This window comes from Mastigoproctus giganteus, chromosome 6 (assembly GCF_048544385.1).
Source record: "Mastigoproctus giganteus isolate SK-2022 chromosome 6, ASM4854438v1, whole genome shotgun sequence".
Lineage (NCBI taxonomy): Eukaryota > Metazoa > Arthropoda > Arachnida > Uropygi > Thelyphonidae > Mastigoproctus > Mastigoproctus giganteus.
The window spans coordinates 3,098,780-3,120,595 of record NC_143580.1 but is presented as its reverse complement, the minus strand read 5'-3'; the positions used below and the strand labels follow the sequence as shown (position 1 = coordinate 3,120,595).

The 21,816-nt window shown below is 35.9% G+C and overlaps 1 protein-coding gene across 2 annotated transcripts in view; it reads right to left on the bottom strand.

Annotated features, from left to right (window-relative positions):
• Positions 1 to 21,816, bottom strand: part of LOC150083805 (uncharacterized protein C05D11.1-like) — a 282,398-nt gene that overhangs the window by 121,203 nt on the left and 139,379 nt on the right. For both annotated transcript variants that reach the window (XM_090375794.1, XM_090375795.1), the window contains 2 exons: positions 14,702 to 14,884; positions 2,194 to 2,296 (listed from right to left, as the gene is read on the bottom strand). In XM_090375794.1, the coding sequence (XP_090231920.1) occupies positions 2,194 to 2,296; positions 14,702 to 14,884 (286 nt within the window). The remainder of the gene's footprint in view (positions 1 to 2,193; positions 2,297 to 14,701; positions 14,885 to 21,816) is intronic.

The following is a 21,816-nucleotide window of genomic DNA, read 5'->3' as shown; positions in this document are numbered from 1 at the left end:
TATTAGGTATAAATTCATTGTATCTTGTCTTCGAGATGAAATTATGGAAATTTGTGAATGAAAAATAAATAAAATATTTACAATCGAAAAGTTCTTTTATTTCATAATTAAAATACCTAAAAGAAACGCAAAGGTTAGTACCCTTTACGGAAATGATGTCATTTGCGTCATTTCCGCCTTGCATCTTTGTTACCATGTTACTTCAGCCTGTTACTTACTCTACTGAATCAACATTAGTTGAATCGGCAGAGTAAGCAGTAGACATTTAGGAAGTGATGTAATTTACATAATTTCAGCTCCTATTTTTGTGACAAATTGGTTTTACTTTGGGCCGAAATTTAGCAGGTGCCGCCAAAGATGTTTTCACATAAAAAAAAAAAAAAAAATACTTCACTGCTCCCAAGGATTTGTCTATTTCTGCCTTGAATTTATTCAAAGTACCCACTTCCACAACAACAGATGGAAGTTTGCTCGAATAATCAACCACCCTTTGGGTGAAGGCAAACTTCTGCATGTCTATCCTGCAACCATCCTTCCTCAGTTTGAATTTATGCCCCTTTGTGTGTAGTCTCAGCAAAAGGGAAAATGCCCTCAACTTATTCATTTCATTCAAGACCTTAAACACCCCAATCATGCATTCCAGCAGATTTATATCCTTCCTAAAATGAGGCCTCTAAACCTGTATACCATACTCAAGATGCAGCCTAACATTGGTCTTGTACCGAGGGATAATGCCTCCTTATCTCTGCTAAGAAAGTTCCCGTATATCAGTGACTAAACCCCATGAGATGTCCTGGCTCCTGTCTGCACTGCTCAGAGAACTCCATATTTGACTGGACAATTACTTTTCATTTCTTTTTCATTTTTACCTATGCTGAATGCATACACAGTTGGTACGTGTAATTACCAATATGCAGTACCTTGCATTTGTCAATGTTAAACTTCAACTACCATTTCTCAGCCTACTGGCCTAATTTTAATATGGTAGTTCCATTTTTACTTTGTTTTTGTTAATTTAATTATCTTAATTTTAGCTTTAATTTCAGTCTGTTTTATTTCAAAAATTGAGCTACGATTTATTTTATTTTTGTTTCATTGTTAAAGCAGATAAAAACTAAGATAATTAAGTTAACAAAAACAAAATGAAGATGGGGCCACCATACTGAATGTGAAGTTTAGAGGGGGGAATGAATGAAGAAAGCAACATATAAAGGAGAAAAAACAATTAACAATAAAATTCACTTAACTGTGTTTTACAGTTAAGTCAAATTAGCAAAATATAATGATATGAGTATATTCATTTTGCACACAATAGTTTTAACTTGAAAATGATTAATAGTTTAGCATTTATATTTTATTTTTCCCCCAAAAAGAAATAACATATGCTTTGCTATTATATTTTAGCTTGTTGAGTGGTTCCAGTTGACAGTGCAATTTACATTTTATTTTCTTTGAACTGTTTCAGGTTTTAAATAGTGTCTACCATATTAAAAGTGTTTCTATAGTTTCAATGGTCTTTCCTGCTTTAAAAGCACTTCCATTGTCTGTTCACTTTTTGCAAGAAGGGTATGACAGAAAATAAATGACAATTCATAGCAGTTGATGCCTGTCAAAGTGATTACTCTAGTTCCCCACAAACTTTCTTTTGTGTTATTTTTCATCTTGTAATGATGTTGGTATTTGCTGTGGAGATTTATGTATGGGAGTGGAGTCTCTTCATTATTTCAGCTGTAGTTACACTATTCTGACTGAGGTGTACAAGGCCCTGAATGGTTTAAGTAGGTTCAATGCTGATGGGATACTTCTGCTTGCTCAGATTAAGAACCTGAGGGGGCATAGATTCAAATTAAGGAAAGACAGTTGTAGAAGGGATATGTGGAATTTTGCCATTAGCCAGCGGGTAGCTGATTGCTCGAACAGGCTTCCATTTGTTGTTGTGGAAGCTGATAGCCTAAATAAATTTAAGGCTGAACTAGACAAACGTTTGGAGGGACCGAATGGGTCAAATGGGAAGGTTTTTTTTAATTTAATTTTTTTATTTATTTATTTTATTTTACATACAATAGCACCTCACAACTGCCATGTGAGGTGCTATTCTGCTTCTTTTTTTTTTTTTTTTTTTTTTTCCAGTAAATTTTCTCCTGGTAAAAAAAGGTGTTATTTAACTTATTTAATAATTAATCTTACTCTTACCTCCATTTCTCAGTACTGGAGACTCCATAAGCAATGTAAACAAGAGAGGCATATACAGCTTTAGTTCCTGAGGAACCTTACTTGTATCCATGAGCACCCACAGCTATATTAAAAATATTGAAAAGCAGTGTTCAAACAAATTAATAATTTTTAAAACATAATCAGACAAAAATAATTTTTTTTTGCAATTCAGATGTTGTTGTTGTTATTTGGTTTTTAGGAGCATTAGCAACTAAGGCCATATTGCTCCTGGGATATGCGGTGGTCATTCCCTGACCTTTCCGCATCCTCCGTATTTGGTGGTCACGGGCTCGAACCCCAGTCTAATCAAGAAGCGTGTGCTACGCACTGCTGCTCCTGCCCACGTGGCTACGGAGGCACCGCAATTCAGATGTATTTTTACAAATAACGCAATGGCATATACAGCAATACCCCACATAGCACTGATAATTGGTACCAAAACTATTCCGTGTTATGCGGAACCGTGCTGCTTGAGGTATAATTATAATGGGTTTTAACTGAATGTGTACCAGAGAAACAGTCTATAAACAAATTATAATAAATCTATAAACAATTTGTGCTTGATTTGAAATTAGCCAATTAAAAGGATTTGAAATTTTAAAAAATATTGCAAACATTTTATTATTGAAAAGGTAACATCATGAGAGATGAGAAAAACCTTTAAAAAAGCAGTTGTTTATTTAGGTATTTCCATAATGAAGTCTGGTGAAGTTGCCTCTTCTTTTTCTCGGCATACAAGTCTTTGTAGCATCGAATCCCATCTTGAAAATTTGCTGTATCTTGATGCTACATTCAACATTCAGATCTCCATTCATAATCACCTCACAGGCCACGTCAACCCCCCCCACCGAAAAACTTTCTCCAGTTCTTCTGTTGAAAATTCTTTTGGTGGCATTTCAGTGTTATCCACTTCAGAATTGTTTTCCTCTTCTGCATATGCAGTTTGCTCGTCAATTTCAAGGAGAGTTGCATCATCTAAGTCCATCTAAGTCACTTGCATGTGAGTCAGTGCAGTCGTACACTGGCAGTGTCCAAAGTTTCGAATCCCAAGTCTTTTCCGCCTTCATAATATCTTTAGCAATTATCTGAACTTGCAATTCAAAACCAGTGAAATCATTTACCAAATGGGGCAAAACATGCTACCAAACAGAATGCATGTTGTTGGCAGTGATTTCTAGCCAAGATGCCAATATATTTTCGATTGTATTTAAAGGGGTAAAAAATAAATTGTGAAATGAAAAGCTATCACGTCACCTCATCAGGATGGAATTAAGAATACTAAACACTATTGCACTTTTGCAGAATACTGAACACTGATTGCCCAAGGGGAGCTATTGGCACATGTATATGTGAGACAACAGAGTTGGAACCACAGCATATATGTACCGTATGCAGGCTGCGACAATGCAGCAAATATGTACCGTACATAGGCTATGACAATGCAGCAGATATGTACCGTACATAGGCTACGACAATGCAGCATATATCTATAGTACCTGTCTAGGCTATTGAATGAGAATTAATATGTACAATAAATTTTCCGACCTAAACTTAATTGAAAACCATGTTATAGTGAAACCCATGCTGTCTGAAGCCGTGCTAAGAGAGGTATTGCTGTATATAAGTTTTTCATTGAAGAAGGTCCTTTATTACAACCAAGTATTGTTGTATATAAGTTTTTCATTGAAGAAGGTCCTTTATTACAACCAAGTATTGTTGTATATAAGTTTTTCATTGAAGAAGGTCCTTTATTACAACCAAGTATTGTTGTATATAAGTTTTTCATTGAAGAAGATCCTTTATTACAACAATGTTATAAAGAACAATATGTCTTTTATCACAACTAATAAACAATACCTCAGTCGGATTGTGGAATTAAAATAAATAAATAAATAAATAAATTTTCTGTTTATACTCCGGGACGACCAAACAGTCAGAGGAGTTCACAAGATAGACAGCATACAAGAAACAGCACCGTATTCAGCAGTCACAGGCTTGAACCCCGGTCACTCAAAGCATGTGTACTTATGCACCCGCGCGCCTGACCACTAGGCTACGGTGGCCTTTATTAGTGCAGATTAAATAGAGGAGTTGCTCCTCCCACAGTATGTCACTTACTGACAATGAACTGCAGGAATTAGAGATCAGTGTATAACATTACGTTTTTGAGGAAAGCACAACCATCTGAACCCACTCTCATATGAGAGTTTGCCTATCAATGCTATTGAGAAGGCACTTTCACTGCACAATCAGAAAATGAATGATTCCAAAACTATTACAAAAAAGAAGAGATATTTCCCATAAAACAGATAAATGCTAAAAAAAGTAATAATCATGGTGTTAAGTGATAAATCTCTTAATATAAATTAATATTTTAAAAATTATGCAGAAAAGTTTTTAGTGATATACAAGTAACTTGTGCTCAATGCATCCTGGCCAAAGAAAATTCATTATAAGGTTTATATTGAACTATAATGCAAATTTGTTGTCATTTTAATGACAACATGAAATGACCCTTTATGAATGAGAGCTGAAAATGGAGGGTGCATCTTTTTATTTGAATGGAATTTTTCTGGTAAACTCTATAAATGATACACTTAGCATAACAAAAAAAACAGCAAAAAAATTTCAGCACACACTGTTCTTATCAGTTTGTAGGTGTGGTGATACCATTCTGGAAAATGCTTTAAAAGTAGTAGTAGCATATTTTTTAATACATTACTGTAATTGTGAATCACAGTCATAATGGTCTGATGGTTTGGGCTTGCCATTTTTCTGTGGTATGATAATCAACCAATGGCTTTTTGTGAGTGGTATACTATTATACAATGAGCGGTATTATGACAGCCTCAATAACACATTCTTCTAACATGACCATGGAATGGCCCACGATTGTGTTAGATGATGAATGGTCCATACAAATTCATGATATGAAACAAAAGAATCACTTGGAATAAATTGGAGGGCTATGTAAGGGTTTGTCTGTAAATCAACATGGTTTGTCCAATTAAAAACTGATCTACAAGGAATTTCTGTCAATATATGTCAAAGTGACAGAAAATATCCCATAAAGACTATGCATTGTTTAAAACTCTAAAACTAAAAAAGGTATAAAACTATATTTACAGGTATAAAAGGCCCTAAACTGTATTCTATTAAAATTTGACCTTAAAACTCTGTTATTTCTCTTAGCATTCCAATACTTTAGGTAACCCCTAAGCAGACACACAAGGCTGCTCTAGCCTCTTAAAAGAATATTTTCACACAGAAATAATGGTTTGTTCTAGTCCCTGGTAATCCTTAGCACCTTCAAGTTAGGCTATTAACTTAGTTTTGCTAACAAGACCAAATATTTAGTTGTTACAACAATAGGGAAATGTGATCAAAAATGAAAATTACCCTGCTTGTCTATAAATTTGTCAATACCATTATTTCATAATTCCCAAGGTTACAGAGGAATAGATACAAAACATATGCAAAAACATGCTGCAGCATTTCCATCAACACTGTCAACAAATTTTGGTGATGTACAAGGAAATTGACTTTTCAAATTAATTCTGGTTAACTTCAAATCTTGACTCACAAATTTAACAGCATAAAGCAATTGTTTCTTGGGAGGTTATTTTTCCCATAGACTATGTTTTTAAACAGGGACACAATGTGATCTGTCAAAGAATTCAATGGCCTGATTTGGTGAAAAATAATGTGGCACAATAGTCAACACCATAGGTTCCTGATATGAAAAAAAAAAAAAAAAAACATTACTTGGAATGAATTGGAGATCCAGCATAATAATTAGAAAATAAGCACCACTCACTGAATGTAGGTGAAACAGGAATAGAGGGGATGACTCATAATTATAAGTTGAAAACCTATTATAACAAGTTTGTGCATGTTATTAGTTATCATTTGTAAACTGTGTACATTATTATCTTTATGTGTACATTATTATGTATTTTATTATCTTTCTTTCCCATTGTATAAAGTGTTTTTCTTACATTATTAGAGACATTACTGTAGCTGCATGAATTCTTCAAACAATTCCTGTTGTTTGTGAAACAGCTTACACCAAAATCACAATGCTGATCTATAATAAAAACAGAGTAGAGTTGATACTTAATGTTGAATATCACTTGAGATATCATGCTATCATACTAGGTTAAAGTGACCAGATGTTCTGGATTATGCGGGATGGTCCCAAATTTAAGCAGTTTGTTCCGCATTGCCAACTGTCCTGGAAAATGTCCCAGATTGGACATGTAGTTTCCAAACTTATATCATGAAATTAATTGATGCAGATGAAGAAGAAAGTGAGCTTTTTGATAAGATATTATATTTAAAAAAATATGACAATGATTCAAAAATAAAAGAATGGAATGACGAAAGAATGCCAACAGGGTCGAAATATTTACACACAAGGGACATACCACGCAGGTATTTGAAAAGAGTAATTGGATTTGCATTATGTTTGCTGGGAATCAGAGTGCAATGGATAGTTTTTCAGTAGTATATGTTGTCGATCCCAGAAAAAGCACAACTGATCGTAGAAACATTGAAAGCAATAATACAAGTTAAGTGCAATTTTGCTAATCCTTATGAACAGCAAATAATGAAGAATTATTAAGAAAAATTCACTCTGTGGAAAAATATATTTAATAATATTATTTAATTTCTATTGTTTTTTGTTAAAAGAAGTATGCATTTTTTTCCCAATTTTATATTTGTTTTATTTCACAGAAATATATACCTATATAATATTTTATTATATGTGATATTATATTATATTATATAAAACAAATATATGTGAAAAAATAAAAAAACAAGTATAGGCTATATTTGTTTTTTTTTAAGTATGGTATTTTATTTTATAAAATTAGTTCAAAGAAGTAAATGTATTTAATTTATATTTGAATTTTTTTTATAAATAAATTTTAAAAATATATGTTTCCAGTAGACTGCCAAAATAATGGCACATTGAGATCGGATGTTTACATACAATGCAAATGTCTTGCAGTGCCGAGAAAGAAAACTGCAAGTCACATGATTATTGTATTTGTTTACTTTTGCCATTTTAAAAGTGAATTCTGTACTGTTATCACTGATTATACTGCTGTTTTACATTTATTTTAAATTAAAAACCCCCTCACAATGGCTCCTAAAGTTAACAAACCTCATACAGAGAAGAAAAGAACAGCACTAAAGCTTAGTGACAAACTTGATATAATCCAAACTATTACATTAGGATCACCCAGAATGTTAATTCATATACCAATGTGTATTGCGATTTACAGACGCAATACACATTGGTATATGAATTAACATTCTGGGAGATCCTAATGTAATAGTTTGGATAATGAAGAATTGTAAATTGTCTGTAAATTGCATGTGTTCTTTGCTCGATTTGCCTGTTTTGCTGGACAAAAAAACTCCAGTTTCCAGTTCCCACTAACTCAGCCACGATGTGAAAAAAGCCTATAAAAGTTCCTCACGTCATCAACGGGATTCAAATCTGGGCCTTTTCCACCCAGTGTGGGGAGGACAGTGACAATACCACTGTGCTACACGCAGACTAAACTTGATATAATAAAGAAAATAGAATGGGAGTGTAAGTAGAAGTGTATTAACGGCAGAAAATAATGGTGGATCATCTACATGTTTATGATTTTTGGTGCAGTTAATAAAATTTCATTCTAATCTCTCAATTTTTTATTTGGCCTCATTATTTCTGCATTAAATACTACATTAAAAATAAAATTTTTTAGATAATGAAAAAATCGAAATAATGGCACCTTGAATCCCTGAAGGTGCCATTATTTCGAAAGTCTAATGTATATTGTTTTGGTGGAGTATGTAAAATCAATGTCCTGCATTGGAATACTAAGGATCTGGTACTTTATACAAGGTCATCATCAGCCATTTTCAATCCACTCAATTTAAATGTAAGTGCTATTGCACTCTCACACTAACCATTTCACTATGTTGGCAAGGCAGGGTTGTTAATGACACTAATGACAGTACGCTACTGCAACAGGATCTAGAAAATTTGATGATAAGGACCTGGGGGTAATTGTGCAGGTAGATATGAAGTTTTCTGAGCAGTGCAGATTGTCTGCAAGAGTAGCTCATGGTGTCTTGTCAATAATATACAGGAATTTTTCTTGTATAAGGCAATGGTCAGGCCACACCTTGAGTACTGTATAGTACTGTATACAGGTCTGGATGCCTCATTTTAAGAAGGATGTAGAGCTGCTGGAATGAGAACAGAGAAGGGCAACAAGATTAGTGAATGGAACAAAGCATTGCTCTTTTGAAGAAAGACTTAAGTTTTGCATTACGGTGTTTGGAGACTATGCACCTGTGAGGTGATCTGATTAAGGCGTATAAAGCCTTGAATGGTTTGAGCATGCTTAATGCTGATGGGATTCAGCATTAAGCATGCCCAGAATAATCGCCTGAGAGGGCATAAATTCAAACTGAAGAAAGATAGTTGTAGGCTAGATGTGCAGAAGTTTGCCTTTAGCCAGCGGGTGGTTGATTGCTGGAATAAACTTCCATCTGTCATTGTAGAAGTTGATAGCTTAAATAGATTCAAGGCAGAACTAGACAAATATTTGGAGTGAGTGGATGGGTAAAATATTCTGGAGATTAGTAAAGAATTATATCTAACTGAATAATGTTGACTTAACAATCATGTATGCAATTTAAATTTGTCGTCTTACGAAGTACAGTCCATTCCGGTTATTTGGGACACATCGAGACTAGTGCATTTTGGTCCGATTAAGTGGCTGCCCCAATTATCCGAAATTTCACGTAAATAGTTAAAAATACAATGTAACCCCCCCCCCCTTTACAATTGGTTCACTGTACAATCAAATCACATTACGACGAACTCAACCTAGTAAAGTACCGTTCACTATACGATGTGCAGTAAGTGCCAGTCATTGTGATCACGTTTGTGAATTGAATTTTAATTCTATTAAACAGCAATTCTAATTAGCAAAAATAAAAGCAAAAATAGAGGTGACCCCCGCTTAACGCTGATCATTCGTTCCGGAAAAACAGAGCGCTAAGTGAATCCGCGCTAAGCGAGCGCCGCTTTCCCATAAAGTAACATATGTATTTGTGAGCTGCGGTCGGTGCCATAGGATATTTCCTAATCAACAATAAACGGTAATGAAAAGATGCACAAATGTCGGTCAAAATATTTAATATTCAAATATTTGCACATATAAAATATTTTGCATTACATACGTATAATTACGTAGTAACTACTTGCGTATCAAAAGTAAACTTAAAATTCCATTAAAATAATGAATTTAATTGATTTAATTTAATGGATGAATTTAATCATGAAAAATGTGTGGATTTTGAGTTGAACTTTGGCCCTCTTCCAAATAAACTAAAAGGGGTATTAATTTTAAATGGCCCGCAGTTTAATTACCACCCAACAATAAAGTCAACTGATCCTTCGCCGCTTTGAAATTTGCATATTTTTTGTTCTTTCAATATGAAGCTTCTTTTAGGCATTCGTTTCCACAAAAGTCCCGCTTTATCTATGTTAAAAACTTGTTGAGAAGTGTAACACATAATACCCCTCTTCAATAATTTTAACAAGTTCTTTTTTGAAAGTTTCGGTTCCTTGATCTGCACTAGCAGCTTCTCCCTGGATTTTAAATATATTCTACCAGCCCTTACCAGTTTTAAATGGTTCCACATTTTTTTTTTTTTTTTTTTAGTAGAGTTTTCTTCAGATCATCATATTGGCTAATCTCTTTCTCTCTCTCTTTTTTTTTTTTTTTTTTTTTTTTAAATATTTAACTTAACTGACTTCTGCATTGGAATATTATCTTCAATAAAATTAGTCTTTCCATTTCAATCCTAATAGCCGGCCTAGCCCTAGTTGCTTGCAGTGGAACAGCTATCTTTCCCGCTGATAAAATTAATTTTTTATAATTGTTCTTACAGTTAAACTTGCAAGTCCTAAATTATGGCACACATCCGCTTGTCGTTGACCGGAATCGATTCACTTCAAAACGTGTAATTTAATTTTCAAATTCAGTCTTTTTCTTACATTTATAGTCTTCGTACTGCGCCCAGACGTTGTTGCTTTTTCATTCCTGTCGGTCATTATTAGCTCTTCAAAAATATAACCGCGTCGGTTGAATTAATTATGATACAATGTTCAAGTAAACTTTCCGTTACTCACGATGTCTAATACTGTACTGAGTGATGACTAGACTTCGGATAAATGCATATAACCCAAATATTACAAGCAATATATTTGATCATTTTTTAAAATGTTGATCTCGGAACTACGTAACAAGTCACTGTACTGCAATTAAATTAGCGTGCGAGAAAATTTCACTGAGCGTGGGAAAATTCCTCAAGTCGGCGTGGGAAACGTTTTAATGCTGTTTTGCTATTCATTTTCAAGCCATCGACTCCATCAAATGAAACGATTTCGTTAAATATGTCAAAAAATGTAATCTGCAAAAGAGCGTTATAGTGATCTGTGACAGCGTTATAGTCAGATACGGGTTATAATATAAGAACAGCGTTATAGCGAATCAGCGTAAAGCAAACCACGTTATAACGGGGCCTGCTGTATATTAAGCACAAATTTACCCTTTATTACCTTACCAATTAAAAAAATTAAATGATACGTGAAAATCTGAAGAATATAAGAATAGAGTGGAACTAGTTCGGTGCCTCCATAGCCAGGTGGGAAGGAGCAGCAGTGCATAGCATACGCTTCTTGATTAGACCGGGGTTCGAGCCCGTCACCACCAAATACGGAGGATGCGGAAAGGTCAGGGAATGACGACCGCATATCCCGGAGCAATATGGCCTTAGTTGCTAATGCTCCTAAAAACCAAATAACAAACAAATGAACAACAACAAACATACAAACTAGTTGACATTTCTGTTCACTGACATTTGTGGGTGGGGGTTAAAATTTAAAACAGTAAAAAAATAAACAATCAATAACAAAGAACACTGCACACACAAATTGCAAGTAACACAATATGCGCAAGTGAGAACGGAGTAACGAGTTACAAAGCTTTAAAAATAGGAATGAAGAGATCTGAAAATTAATTTTTTTATATGATTGAAGATTTCATGGAAGTGTAAACACATTTCACCATAATAACCCACAGAATTCCAGCTGTCTGTATTATCGCAAATTCAGCAAGATCGAGTTTACTGTCCATTTATGATAGATTTCATTAACAGAAAAGCCCAATAAACAGGTGACTGTTAATTGTTTTTGTTTTATGGTTGTGACCTCCAGAATTTCGACCGAACCACGTGGTACCATCGGAGACAATCATAGGGTAATCTCCAGTGCTGCAGTGTCCTGCCCTGATCAAACGGCATGCTGTCCCAATTAAGCAAAGTAAACCCTGGCTATTTTCTCGATTGGTTTCTGTTTTTTAAGATTTTCCCCAAATAAATGGCTGCCCCGATTAACTGGTGGCCCAAATAGCCGGATCCACTGTATTACCATAATACCATAAGCAAAAAATTATTTTGATGGATTTCAGGAAGGTTTTTGATACTATTGCACATAACAGACTACTGTACAAACTGGAGCAATGTGGTATTAAGGGCAAGTTACTACTATTGATAAATGGATGCCTGAGTGGGAGAAGACAGAGAGTGGTTATCTAAAATGAGGCCTATAGACCTGTATAAAGGCTGTTAGGAATAATATATATTAGGAATAATCCTGATATTAGGATTATAATATCCTAATAAGGGATATTATAATCATTTAATTTTAGGTGATTATCCATAAAATGAGATGATTTTAGGAAGTGATTATCCTCCATTTTAGGAAAGATGTAGATCTGCTGGAATGTGTACAGAGAAGAGCAATGAGATTGATGAAGGGAAGAAAAGGGTGACCTTACTAAGATAGGCTTTAGTTCTGCAATTGCAGCATCTGGAGACTAGGCATCTGTGAGGAGATCTGATTGAGGTGTTTAGGCTTTGAATGGATTGAGCAAGCTCAATGCTCATGGCATTATTCCTCTTGTTCAGATTCTTCACATGTGAGGTGGGGGGGGAGGCATAAATTCAAATGAGGAAGGATGGTTGCAGGATAGATGTGTGAAAGTGTGCCTTCAGCCAGAGGGTAGTTGATTGTTGGAAAAAACTTCTACCTGTTGTGGAAGTGCATATTTTGAATAAATGCAAGGAAAAAACTTGACAAATTATTGGGGGGGGTTGAACAGGTAATGTGGGAAGTGTTTCTCTTTTTGGCTGATGCTTTATAAGCTTGCATTCTTGCATGTCACTACTAGTACTATTTCAAACTGCATAATAAATACATTATACATGCATGCTTGCACAAAGCTAAAAGATAACAAAAGAATGTGTATGGCTATAACCTTTTATTGTCATTTTATAATCAACATAGTAGTTTTAACAAACTTTGTCAAAACTTAACTTATTATAATAATGAAGATATATTTTAGCAAAGGTATATATTTATTATATTTTCGTTAAAATTTATTAACTTATTTTATTTTGTTGTTTTCTTTTCATATGATATGCATAACTCCCTGAACAGTTACAATTTCATCAATTTAACATTATCACAATATCAATTTTTATGTCCCATTTTTATATTTAATAGTTGATTATAACCTGCTCCTGGGAAGGTAATAAAGCTCATCTAAGACTATTGTCTATGGAGAAAATTCAATCATGGAAACTGTTAGAACCTTATTGAAGCAGTTTAAACATGACTAAACTGAATTCTGTTTTAAAGAAGTATATATTTTCCTTCATTCTCTATGACTTTCTGTTACTTTCTTACATGCATTTTAATACCACATATCTAAAATTCCTTTGGCTTTGAAGCAAAGAATGCAGAGAGAACACTTTTGACAACTCAAAAAAACTTAATAATTTTCCATCAAGGTGGAGTTGCAGACTTGTGATAATCTGGTACAAGACCTGGGGGAATATGGAAGATGTGCAATTTTTAAAAAAACTAACCTGTTTTCATCCCACATGATCTGAATGATATAAGGATTCACTGTGCTGTCCTGATAAAACAACTCTGCAAAGGATGTTGCAATGAGCAACTCAGCCTTTGACACTATTGGCAGTAGACTGACCATGACAGTTTACTGGGATATGATAATTCAAAACAAACACCCTGAATATTCCAGACAGTCAAAACTGTAAGGTAATGCAGATTTGCTGTGCTACTCTGCACTAATGAAGGAACAATTTTAATTCTCAGTAATGAGTTGATTCAAAAAACAGCACTTGAACGTCAAGAATTCAGTAAAGTACAAACAAATGTCTGCCCGATCTTTGACAATTTTCCCATTATACAAAGCAATGAATAGTGGTATGGATTAGCATTAGTAGAGGCATATGATGCAAGAAAGCAAGCTTATGCAGCATCAGCCAAAAAAAAAACACAACACTTCCACTTCACCCCTCCGTTCATTCGAAATACCTGTCCAGCTGAGCCTTAAATTTATTTAGGCTATCAACTTTCACAACAAGAGATGGAAGTCTGTTCCACCAACCAACTACCCGCTGGCTAAAGGCAAATTTCTGCACATTTATCCTACATCTGTCTTTCCTCAATTTCCTAAATGTGCGGAAAATTTGCCTTTAGCCAGCGGGGACCTCTCATGTGGGACCGAGTGAAATGCTTTGCTAAAATCCAAATAAACTATGCCGAAATTATTTCCTACATCCAGCTCATGAGTAACTTAATCAAACTAACCTATGGTTAGTTAACCATGATTTTCCCTTAACAAAACCATGTTGTGCATCCTTCAGAATGCTATTCCTATCTGAATGTCCCTGGATTGGACTCTTAATCATTGCCTCCAAGATTTTCTCTATTACTGAAGTCACAGTAATGGTCTGTAGTTACTGACTTCACTCTTAGAACTGCCTTTATGTATTGTAACTTCTCCAAAATAATATGCTGGCACTTATCCAATCCAAAGAAATCTCTCCTGAGTCCAATGATGTCCTCATAATTAACCTCAATGGTTCAATACATTCTCTGGCCACCTCCCTCAAAATTACTATGTATTTGTCATCAACACTAGGAACTGTACTTCCCTTTAGACTCAAAAGTTTTTCTTATTTTTTTCTTTTCAAGTCTTTCTAATAAAAGCTGCCTACACTAAGTCCCAACAAATACAGGAATGGTTTGAGGAACGCAATAATGAATTCCCTGCAATCCTTTTGAGCAGAAGTGTTCAAAATAGCAAAGACTGGAAACAGATGACTAGAAATATTTAAGTAATACGAATATATACCAAAATCCTTTGAAATCTTCATAATCTAGTGAAGATACAGTGTTGAAAACATGTGATATTCCTTCCTGTTACTTACCTCGATTCTCTACCTTTTGTGTAAGCAGTGTAAAAATAGCTAAATAAACACATACATTACTGCAACAAAATAATCGAAAAGTTTAGTTTAAATAAATTAAAGAACATACCGCCACAAAATTAGAGTTCAGGGAATCTAGCTGAAATCGGCAGGACAAGCCATCAATAGAAAATCCATCAATCCTCTGTCCAGATTCCTCTTTATAGTTGCAACTTCTTTTTATTGGATAGAAGCTAATGGAATCAACTGACGGTACCATCAATGCTTTGATCACATCATCTGGAGGAAGGATCTAAAGCAATGAAATATCCTATAGGAGTAGAAGTAGTAGCAATAATAGTAGCAGTTAAATACTCTAGCAATACCATAAAGACACCTTCAGAATCTGTAATTATGAGTGATGTTATCTATAAATTTGTTTTTAAGTGGCAAGGTGGAGAGAAGGATGGATGTAGATAACTGAAATATAAGCACAATAATATACAATGGCCTTGATGATAATATAAAAAAGATGGAAGCAGTGAAAAAGAAATTAAATCAGAAATGCTATGAATTCCCTCTATAAAGGTCAAACAAGAGTATAAAAATACCAGTTTTGTATTAAAATAAGCTGTACCTGTAAGGTTGGATGCATCTTGAAGAAAAAAAATTTTTGTTTAAAAAAACATTGAACTTACACTGACATTCGATTCCGATATTTCTTAATGCATATAATTTTTTTTTTTTTTTTAATCAGAAATGGAGATCTGAAGGGGGAGATACAGAAAACCTAAATGATATAAATACATCTAAATAACTTTGAGGCAGAACTTGATCTTCTCCATTTAACCTTCTCCCCTATAACTTCACGTCTTTCATTTCGTACCATTCTGGTCAATCATTTACAATTCTGCCTATTTCTCCATAAATGTACCACATCATATCCTCACACCCATCCCATTTATTTGACAGACAGCACTTTTTTAAGTCAAAAACGACGGATTCTGAGTATATTTTTTTTAAAGTGAGAATGCATTCAAAAAGAAAGAATGTGTTCTTGATTTTCCCAATTGGTGGGATGACATGCTTTCTGGAAAAAGTCACTGGGAATATATGGTAGTTTTATGACTAACAAATATTCCATAGAGAGAGCCCCCCCTCCTCTGCTGAAACAACAAAATTAAAAATTTGGATCACTTTTCTCATATTGTGGTCTGTCCTTAAATAATTTCTCTACTGATATGGATAGGTTTTTAATGACAGTTTATTTTTCTATGCTTATGAAATGTAACAATTTTTAGAGATAGCCATTCTTGTAAACCTCTCTTGCCTTGGCAATCTCAGTGTATGGACATTGTTTATACATATATTGTACATATAAAAAAGGTAAACTGCAGCCATTATCAACCCACTGAAGGATGGAAGCCTCCTCAACAATTCATGTTGAGGGAAATGGACCATAATTTGCCATCCTGGTCCAGTGTGGGTTGGCAGACTGACAATATTTAGCAGTCAGGGGCTTGAACCCTGGTCTACTCAAAGAGCGTGTGCCACTGCACTCCCGCTCCTGACCACTCTGCTACGGAGGCCTGACTAATATTTTATCTAATCATATTTACAAATAAGGGAATGTTATTACTTTTCCTGGCATCAATCTATAGTCCCCTTAGGCAAGTGTTCTTTTTGGCATCACTTCCCTCTTCAATATTACATAGGACAGTCAAGTTTTTTGCCAGTATTAAGGATCCAGAATGACAACAAATAATATAGTTTGTTCTGTTACTCATCATAATAATTTTTGGGCCACACAGTTGTCAAGAAGTTAGAATGACTGCCAAAGGACTCTTCCAGAAAGGATAAGGTTTCAGGAGAAACCTTATCCTTTCTGTGACATTCTACATCATCTTGCTGAAACCAATTATGAAACCATCCTGAGAAGGGAAATGAACTGTTTGATGATATCTCTGCATATGGCATATTCCAGTTTTTTTCAGAGTGCAAGGACTTTTCATAGAATGGATGATGGGGGGTTTCACTAGTTAAAATCCTACTGTTTTTGGATATCCACCTGCTGAGATGGAGGCAAGGATTGTCAGTGAAAAAAAACGTATCAACTATCCCATGCTATTCCACAAATACTCATCCACGGCAGAGTAAGAACTTTTCTTGATTTCATTTCCCAGCTTCTGGACCACATGAATATCATAAATGTTTAGCAGCCTTTTAAACATTTGTGAGAATCCTGATTAAACCAAAAGTTTCTTTGAGAAGTTTTGAAGACTGCAACTATAACATCATTTAGTCCACTTTAGCAGCATGCAAAATGGACAACCTTCCACCCCATTTTTTGTCAGCAACAATTTCATTTTCACAAAAATGGTTTCAGTCTTACTATGATTGTCTTATAAGAGATTGCAATGCCTGGATGCAGTCCCTCATAAGACAATCATGGCCTCAACAACATTTACAGTTGAGAGCAAGCAGGAATTTCTGAGGAATAGTAAGGAATTGGAGTGCTGTAAAAATAATTAACTGCAATTTCAAAAGTATTTTTTAGATAAGGTACTCAAGGTTAAAGGAGGGAAAGGCTATGGGAGGAGTGTATACATTCAGTTATATAATAATAAAATTCTTTATTCACAGAAATGTAGGACACGATTCCCGCTACAGGCAACCAGAGGAATCTTACAATTAACTGGACAGATTACATTCAGTACACAAAAAACTATGTGGGTGCACAGCAAATACATAGAATAGACAGTGCAATATACACAGCTAATATTGCAATAAATAGATTTTATAGTTATTATAATAGATTGATTATACAAATATTTCATTACAGTATATAGATTTTATACTTATTATATACAAGCTGCAACACATTGAGAGTCTGGAAACTTTCACTGGGAGTTATTCTGCTGACAATTGCAGGAATGCTGAATGCACTTGACTATGGATTTGCACTTTTCTCTTCTGTAGGCAGAATCTTGGACCACATATTCAAATCAATGTTTGCGGAGTTCAGTGGGCCGATGATGCTGTTCGGAAAGTGCCACTTAAAGGTCGAGAGCTTCCGCAGGTTAGAACAGAGCACTGGATGGTTTCTGACCAGGCTCTACCAGGGATTTTCCACTCCTACGATTTCCCAGATATTAATGAAGTCGAGAGCAGTGGAGCACAAATTAAGCACCATTGTGAGCTTCCTCGCATATGCCAGGTGCTGGGCCGGCGTGTATCTCAGATTTATGCAGAGCTGTGATTTTGATGTTGTATAGGGTAGGTGAGCCAAATTGTTGGCCCACTTTAGGATCCAGAATTCCAGACCACAGAGCGTCTTCAGACTGGACATAGGAGCAGCCGACCAAACTTCAATATCATAACTGATTATAGAACTAAAATAGTAGAGGAGAAATTTTCTGACTGTTTCCTTGTTGTGCGCTCTACAGAGATCAAGTTTCATACCCTAGAAAGCCCGTAATGCTCTTGAACACAGTTGCTGGATTTGTTCTTTATACATTAGGTTTTCGTCCATTACCGCTCCTAGGAATTTTACGGAATGAGTGGCGACGAGACCATGCCCCACAATGGAGGGCTGCAGAGAAGCTGGTGGACTGAGGTCTGCTTGTGCTCTAGGTGAGAAAATAATATATTTGGATTTTTCAGGGTTTATTTTAAGCCCAAAATAGGTAGCGTATTCACAGAAGGAGGAGAGATATTTGTTCAAGATGACAGAATTCAATAATTCCTCTGCCTGGTGTGGTGAGGTGTTAGCCAGGCTTGAGAGATAACAAACAATATTGTCGGCGTAGGCCATAAACGCAGGTATTTCATTCATTAGTGGAATAAATATCGCTGAAAAATATGGTTGCATATGATTGTATCACACTGATGGAAATGTTAATGTGAGTGTCATTAGGTTCCAGGAAGAAACCCTTGCACTGAAGAAGTGTTAATGTCTCTCCAATCTACAAAGGTGGAGCTCAAGAGGAATTGGGTAACCAAAGACCACTGAGTTTGACTTTTATGGTAGAGAAGATCATGAGGTCTAGTTACAAATGGGTATAAAAGGGAAGTCATGCCTGACCAATCTGGTAAATTACTATGAAGTCATTAAAAATTTGGATACTCATGAAAGGTTGCTATATAAACTGGAAGAAATTAGGATTACTAAACTCCAACATTGGATTGTGGGATGATATTTATAAATGATAGAGAGGGCGCTGAGTCTCTTTAAAAGTTACAGCTATCAGTTACAGGCTCTGCAAAAACGATAAGTGTTTACCTGTTATTTACATGATTGTTATTTTATATTGTACTTAATACGTAGTCATATAGTTATAGTTACGCTGGTTATTTTTTTATTTTTAATTTAGATAAAGAGTTTTTGTGGATTTTACTTACGATAGGTAAAACCGTTATTTCGTTCCATTTCTGTAGCCATTGTTTTTGGATATAGTGGTAGGGAATTCAAATTTTTTAATTGAGGTAGCTAGGTAGCTCTAACGCATAATTATATAGTAATACGCTTCACTGTTTCTATTTAATAGTTTCTATTCAAATACTATTGATATTTAATTTATTGATTTTATTAATTTAAACTACCATGCCCCAAACTAGAGCAGCAAAGCAACGGGCACAAAGTGGCAGGAGTGCTGTGACTCGGGGGAGAACTGAGGGGGGCAATTCTCCAACGCATCACAGCCTAAAGAAATGTGCAGCTTGTGAAATGTTTGCCGAACTCTCTGGAACGGAACATGATATTGCCATGGGGGATGTCTTTGTGTGTGCGCGATGCAAGGAGTGTATCGAAATCAGGCAACAACTCAGCGTTCTTATGGGCCTATATGAGAGCTTGAAGGACAGGGTGGATGCCCTCGAAGGAACTAAATTGAGGGGCCCATCAGGCTCTCAGCTGCCCACATCAACGCCAGAGCTTGCACTTGGTCATCACGCAACACAGCGGCAACCCCTAAGGCAGAATGCGCTGGTCCCACAGGAACTAGTTGTTGTTGGTGACTCTATTGTCAGGGAAACGGGGAACATCCTTTGTAAAAAGGATAGGTGGAACAGGACCAGGGTATGTCTGCCAGGGGCAAAGGTTGATGACGTTGTAGAGCGGATATCATCTTTCAAGGGCACAAAAGGTGATATAGTTGTACACGTTGGCACTAATGATATTAAGAGTAGGAGACCGGCAGAATTACTCAACAAGTACAGGTCACTGTTGAAAAAAAGCCGTGAAATAGGGTTGAATTTGAAAGTGTCTGCAATTCTGCCCAGACACGATAGGAGGGAGTACATGATGAGAGCCTTGTCGATCAATTCGGCCCTGGAAGGATTGTGCAAGGCTCAAGGGGTAGAATTTTTTTCAGCCTGGACTGTACTTGTTAACAGGAGAGATTGCTTCTACAGGGATGGGATACACTTAAATAGAAAGGGTGCAAGAATATTTGCTGATGCTATCGAGGCAGTGTTAGGTGGGTCGGAAAACTGCTAGTTTGGGGGGATACAAAGACTAATAGTTTAACAGTAACCGCAGGCAGAGGTGAAGGTGATTCTTGCACAACTTCTATTAGAATAAGAAGCGACCTGGAGCGAGGGGTGTTGGGGGTTTCAGGGACGGATGGCAGTCATCATGGAATAGTTGGGTATATGGGATGTGTTAGGGTAACCAGGAATAGGCATAGGAGCATGTATGCTTGCATGTATACCAATGCTAGAAGTATAGTAAATAAATTTGATGAATTTGAAGTGTTGGTCAAGACATCAAAGGCGGATATTGTTGGGATAGCAGAGACGTGGTGTCACAAAGATATAAGGAATGCAGAACTGGAATTTGGGGAGTACAATGTGTACAGAAAGGATAGACAGGACAGAAAGGGAGGGGGTGTTATGCTGTTAATTAAGAAAAACATAAAATCAAAGGAAGTGCACCCAGTTAATATAGATGAACAGTGCTCTGTTGAGTCAGTTTGGTGCGAGATAAGCACTGCGAAAGGAAAAATAAGGGTAGGAGTGTGTTATAGGCCTAATGACTTGAATGAGTACAATGAACAATTGTACAGAGAAATAGAGTGGGCCAGTAAATCTGAATGTCTTATAATGGGGGATTTTAACTTCCCAGATATTGACTGGAACTTGTGGGTTGGTCACTCACACACCAGTCAGACTTTTGTGGATTTATTGGATGATTGTTTTCTGCAGCAGCATGTTCGAGAGGCAACCAGAGAAAGTAATACTCTTGATCTGGTTATCAGCAGTGATCATTCGTGTATTAAGAATTTGCAGATAAAGGAACCACTAGGTGGCAGTGATCACAGTGTGCTGAAGTGGGATTTACTCAAAGAGGTAACTACCGTCAGGGGTAAAGGAAAGGGTTTTTGCTTCCGTAAAGGGGAGTACACTGGTCTCAGACAGTTTTTAAATTCTGTACAGTGGGATCAACTGACGATGTTACCAACAGTAAATTCTAAGTGGGAAGCATTCAAGGAATTAATCGTGGAAGCTACTAGACTTTATATACCGATTAAGAAATATCGTTCAAGGTTTAGGCCTAAATGGTTATCAAATGAACTAATGAGACTCGTGACAGAGAAGAAAAATGCATGGAATGCATATAAATTATCAGGTGACGCAGAAGCCTGTGGCAGATATAAGCTAGTCTGTAATCAGGTCACAAAGGAGGTTCGGCAGGCGAAGGCGGATTACGAGAAATCTTTGGCAAAGGATGCTAAGAAAAACAGCAAGGATTTCTTTACTTATATAAACTCTAAAAGGAAGGGGATGAATATGATTGGTCCACTTGACATCGATGGTTCGACTGTTGATGATCCTGCTCAGATAGCAAACAAACTGAATGAGTATTTTGCATCTACATTCACACGTGAGGAATTATTACAGTTTGAAAATGGAAGAAGGTTATCAAATTGTAGCAGTGTGCTTAATGATTTTGTAATAACTGAGAGCAAAGTGGAGGAGAAATTGTTGAAGTTAAACATAAGAAAGGCACCTGGGGTGGATGGGATCTATCCAGTTATTTTAAAGGAGGCGGCAAAGCAACTAAGCAAACCCTTAGCCATAATTATGAGAGCATCCTTGGACTCAGGGGAGGTTCCCACGGACTGGAGATGTGCAAATGTGTCCCCAATTCACAAAGGTGGATCGAAGGGTGACACGAGTAATTACAGACCAGTTAGTTTAACTTCTGTTCTGGGTAAAATAATGGAGTCACTGGTTAAAGATGCA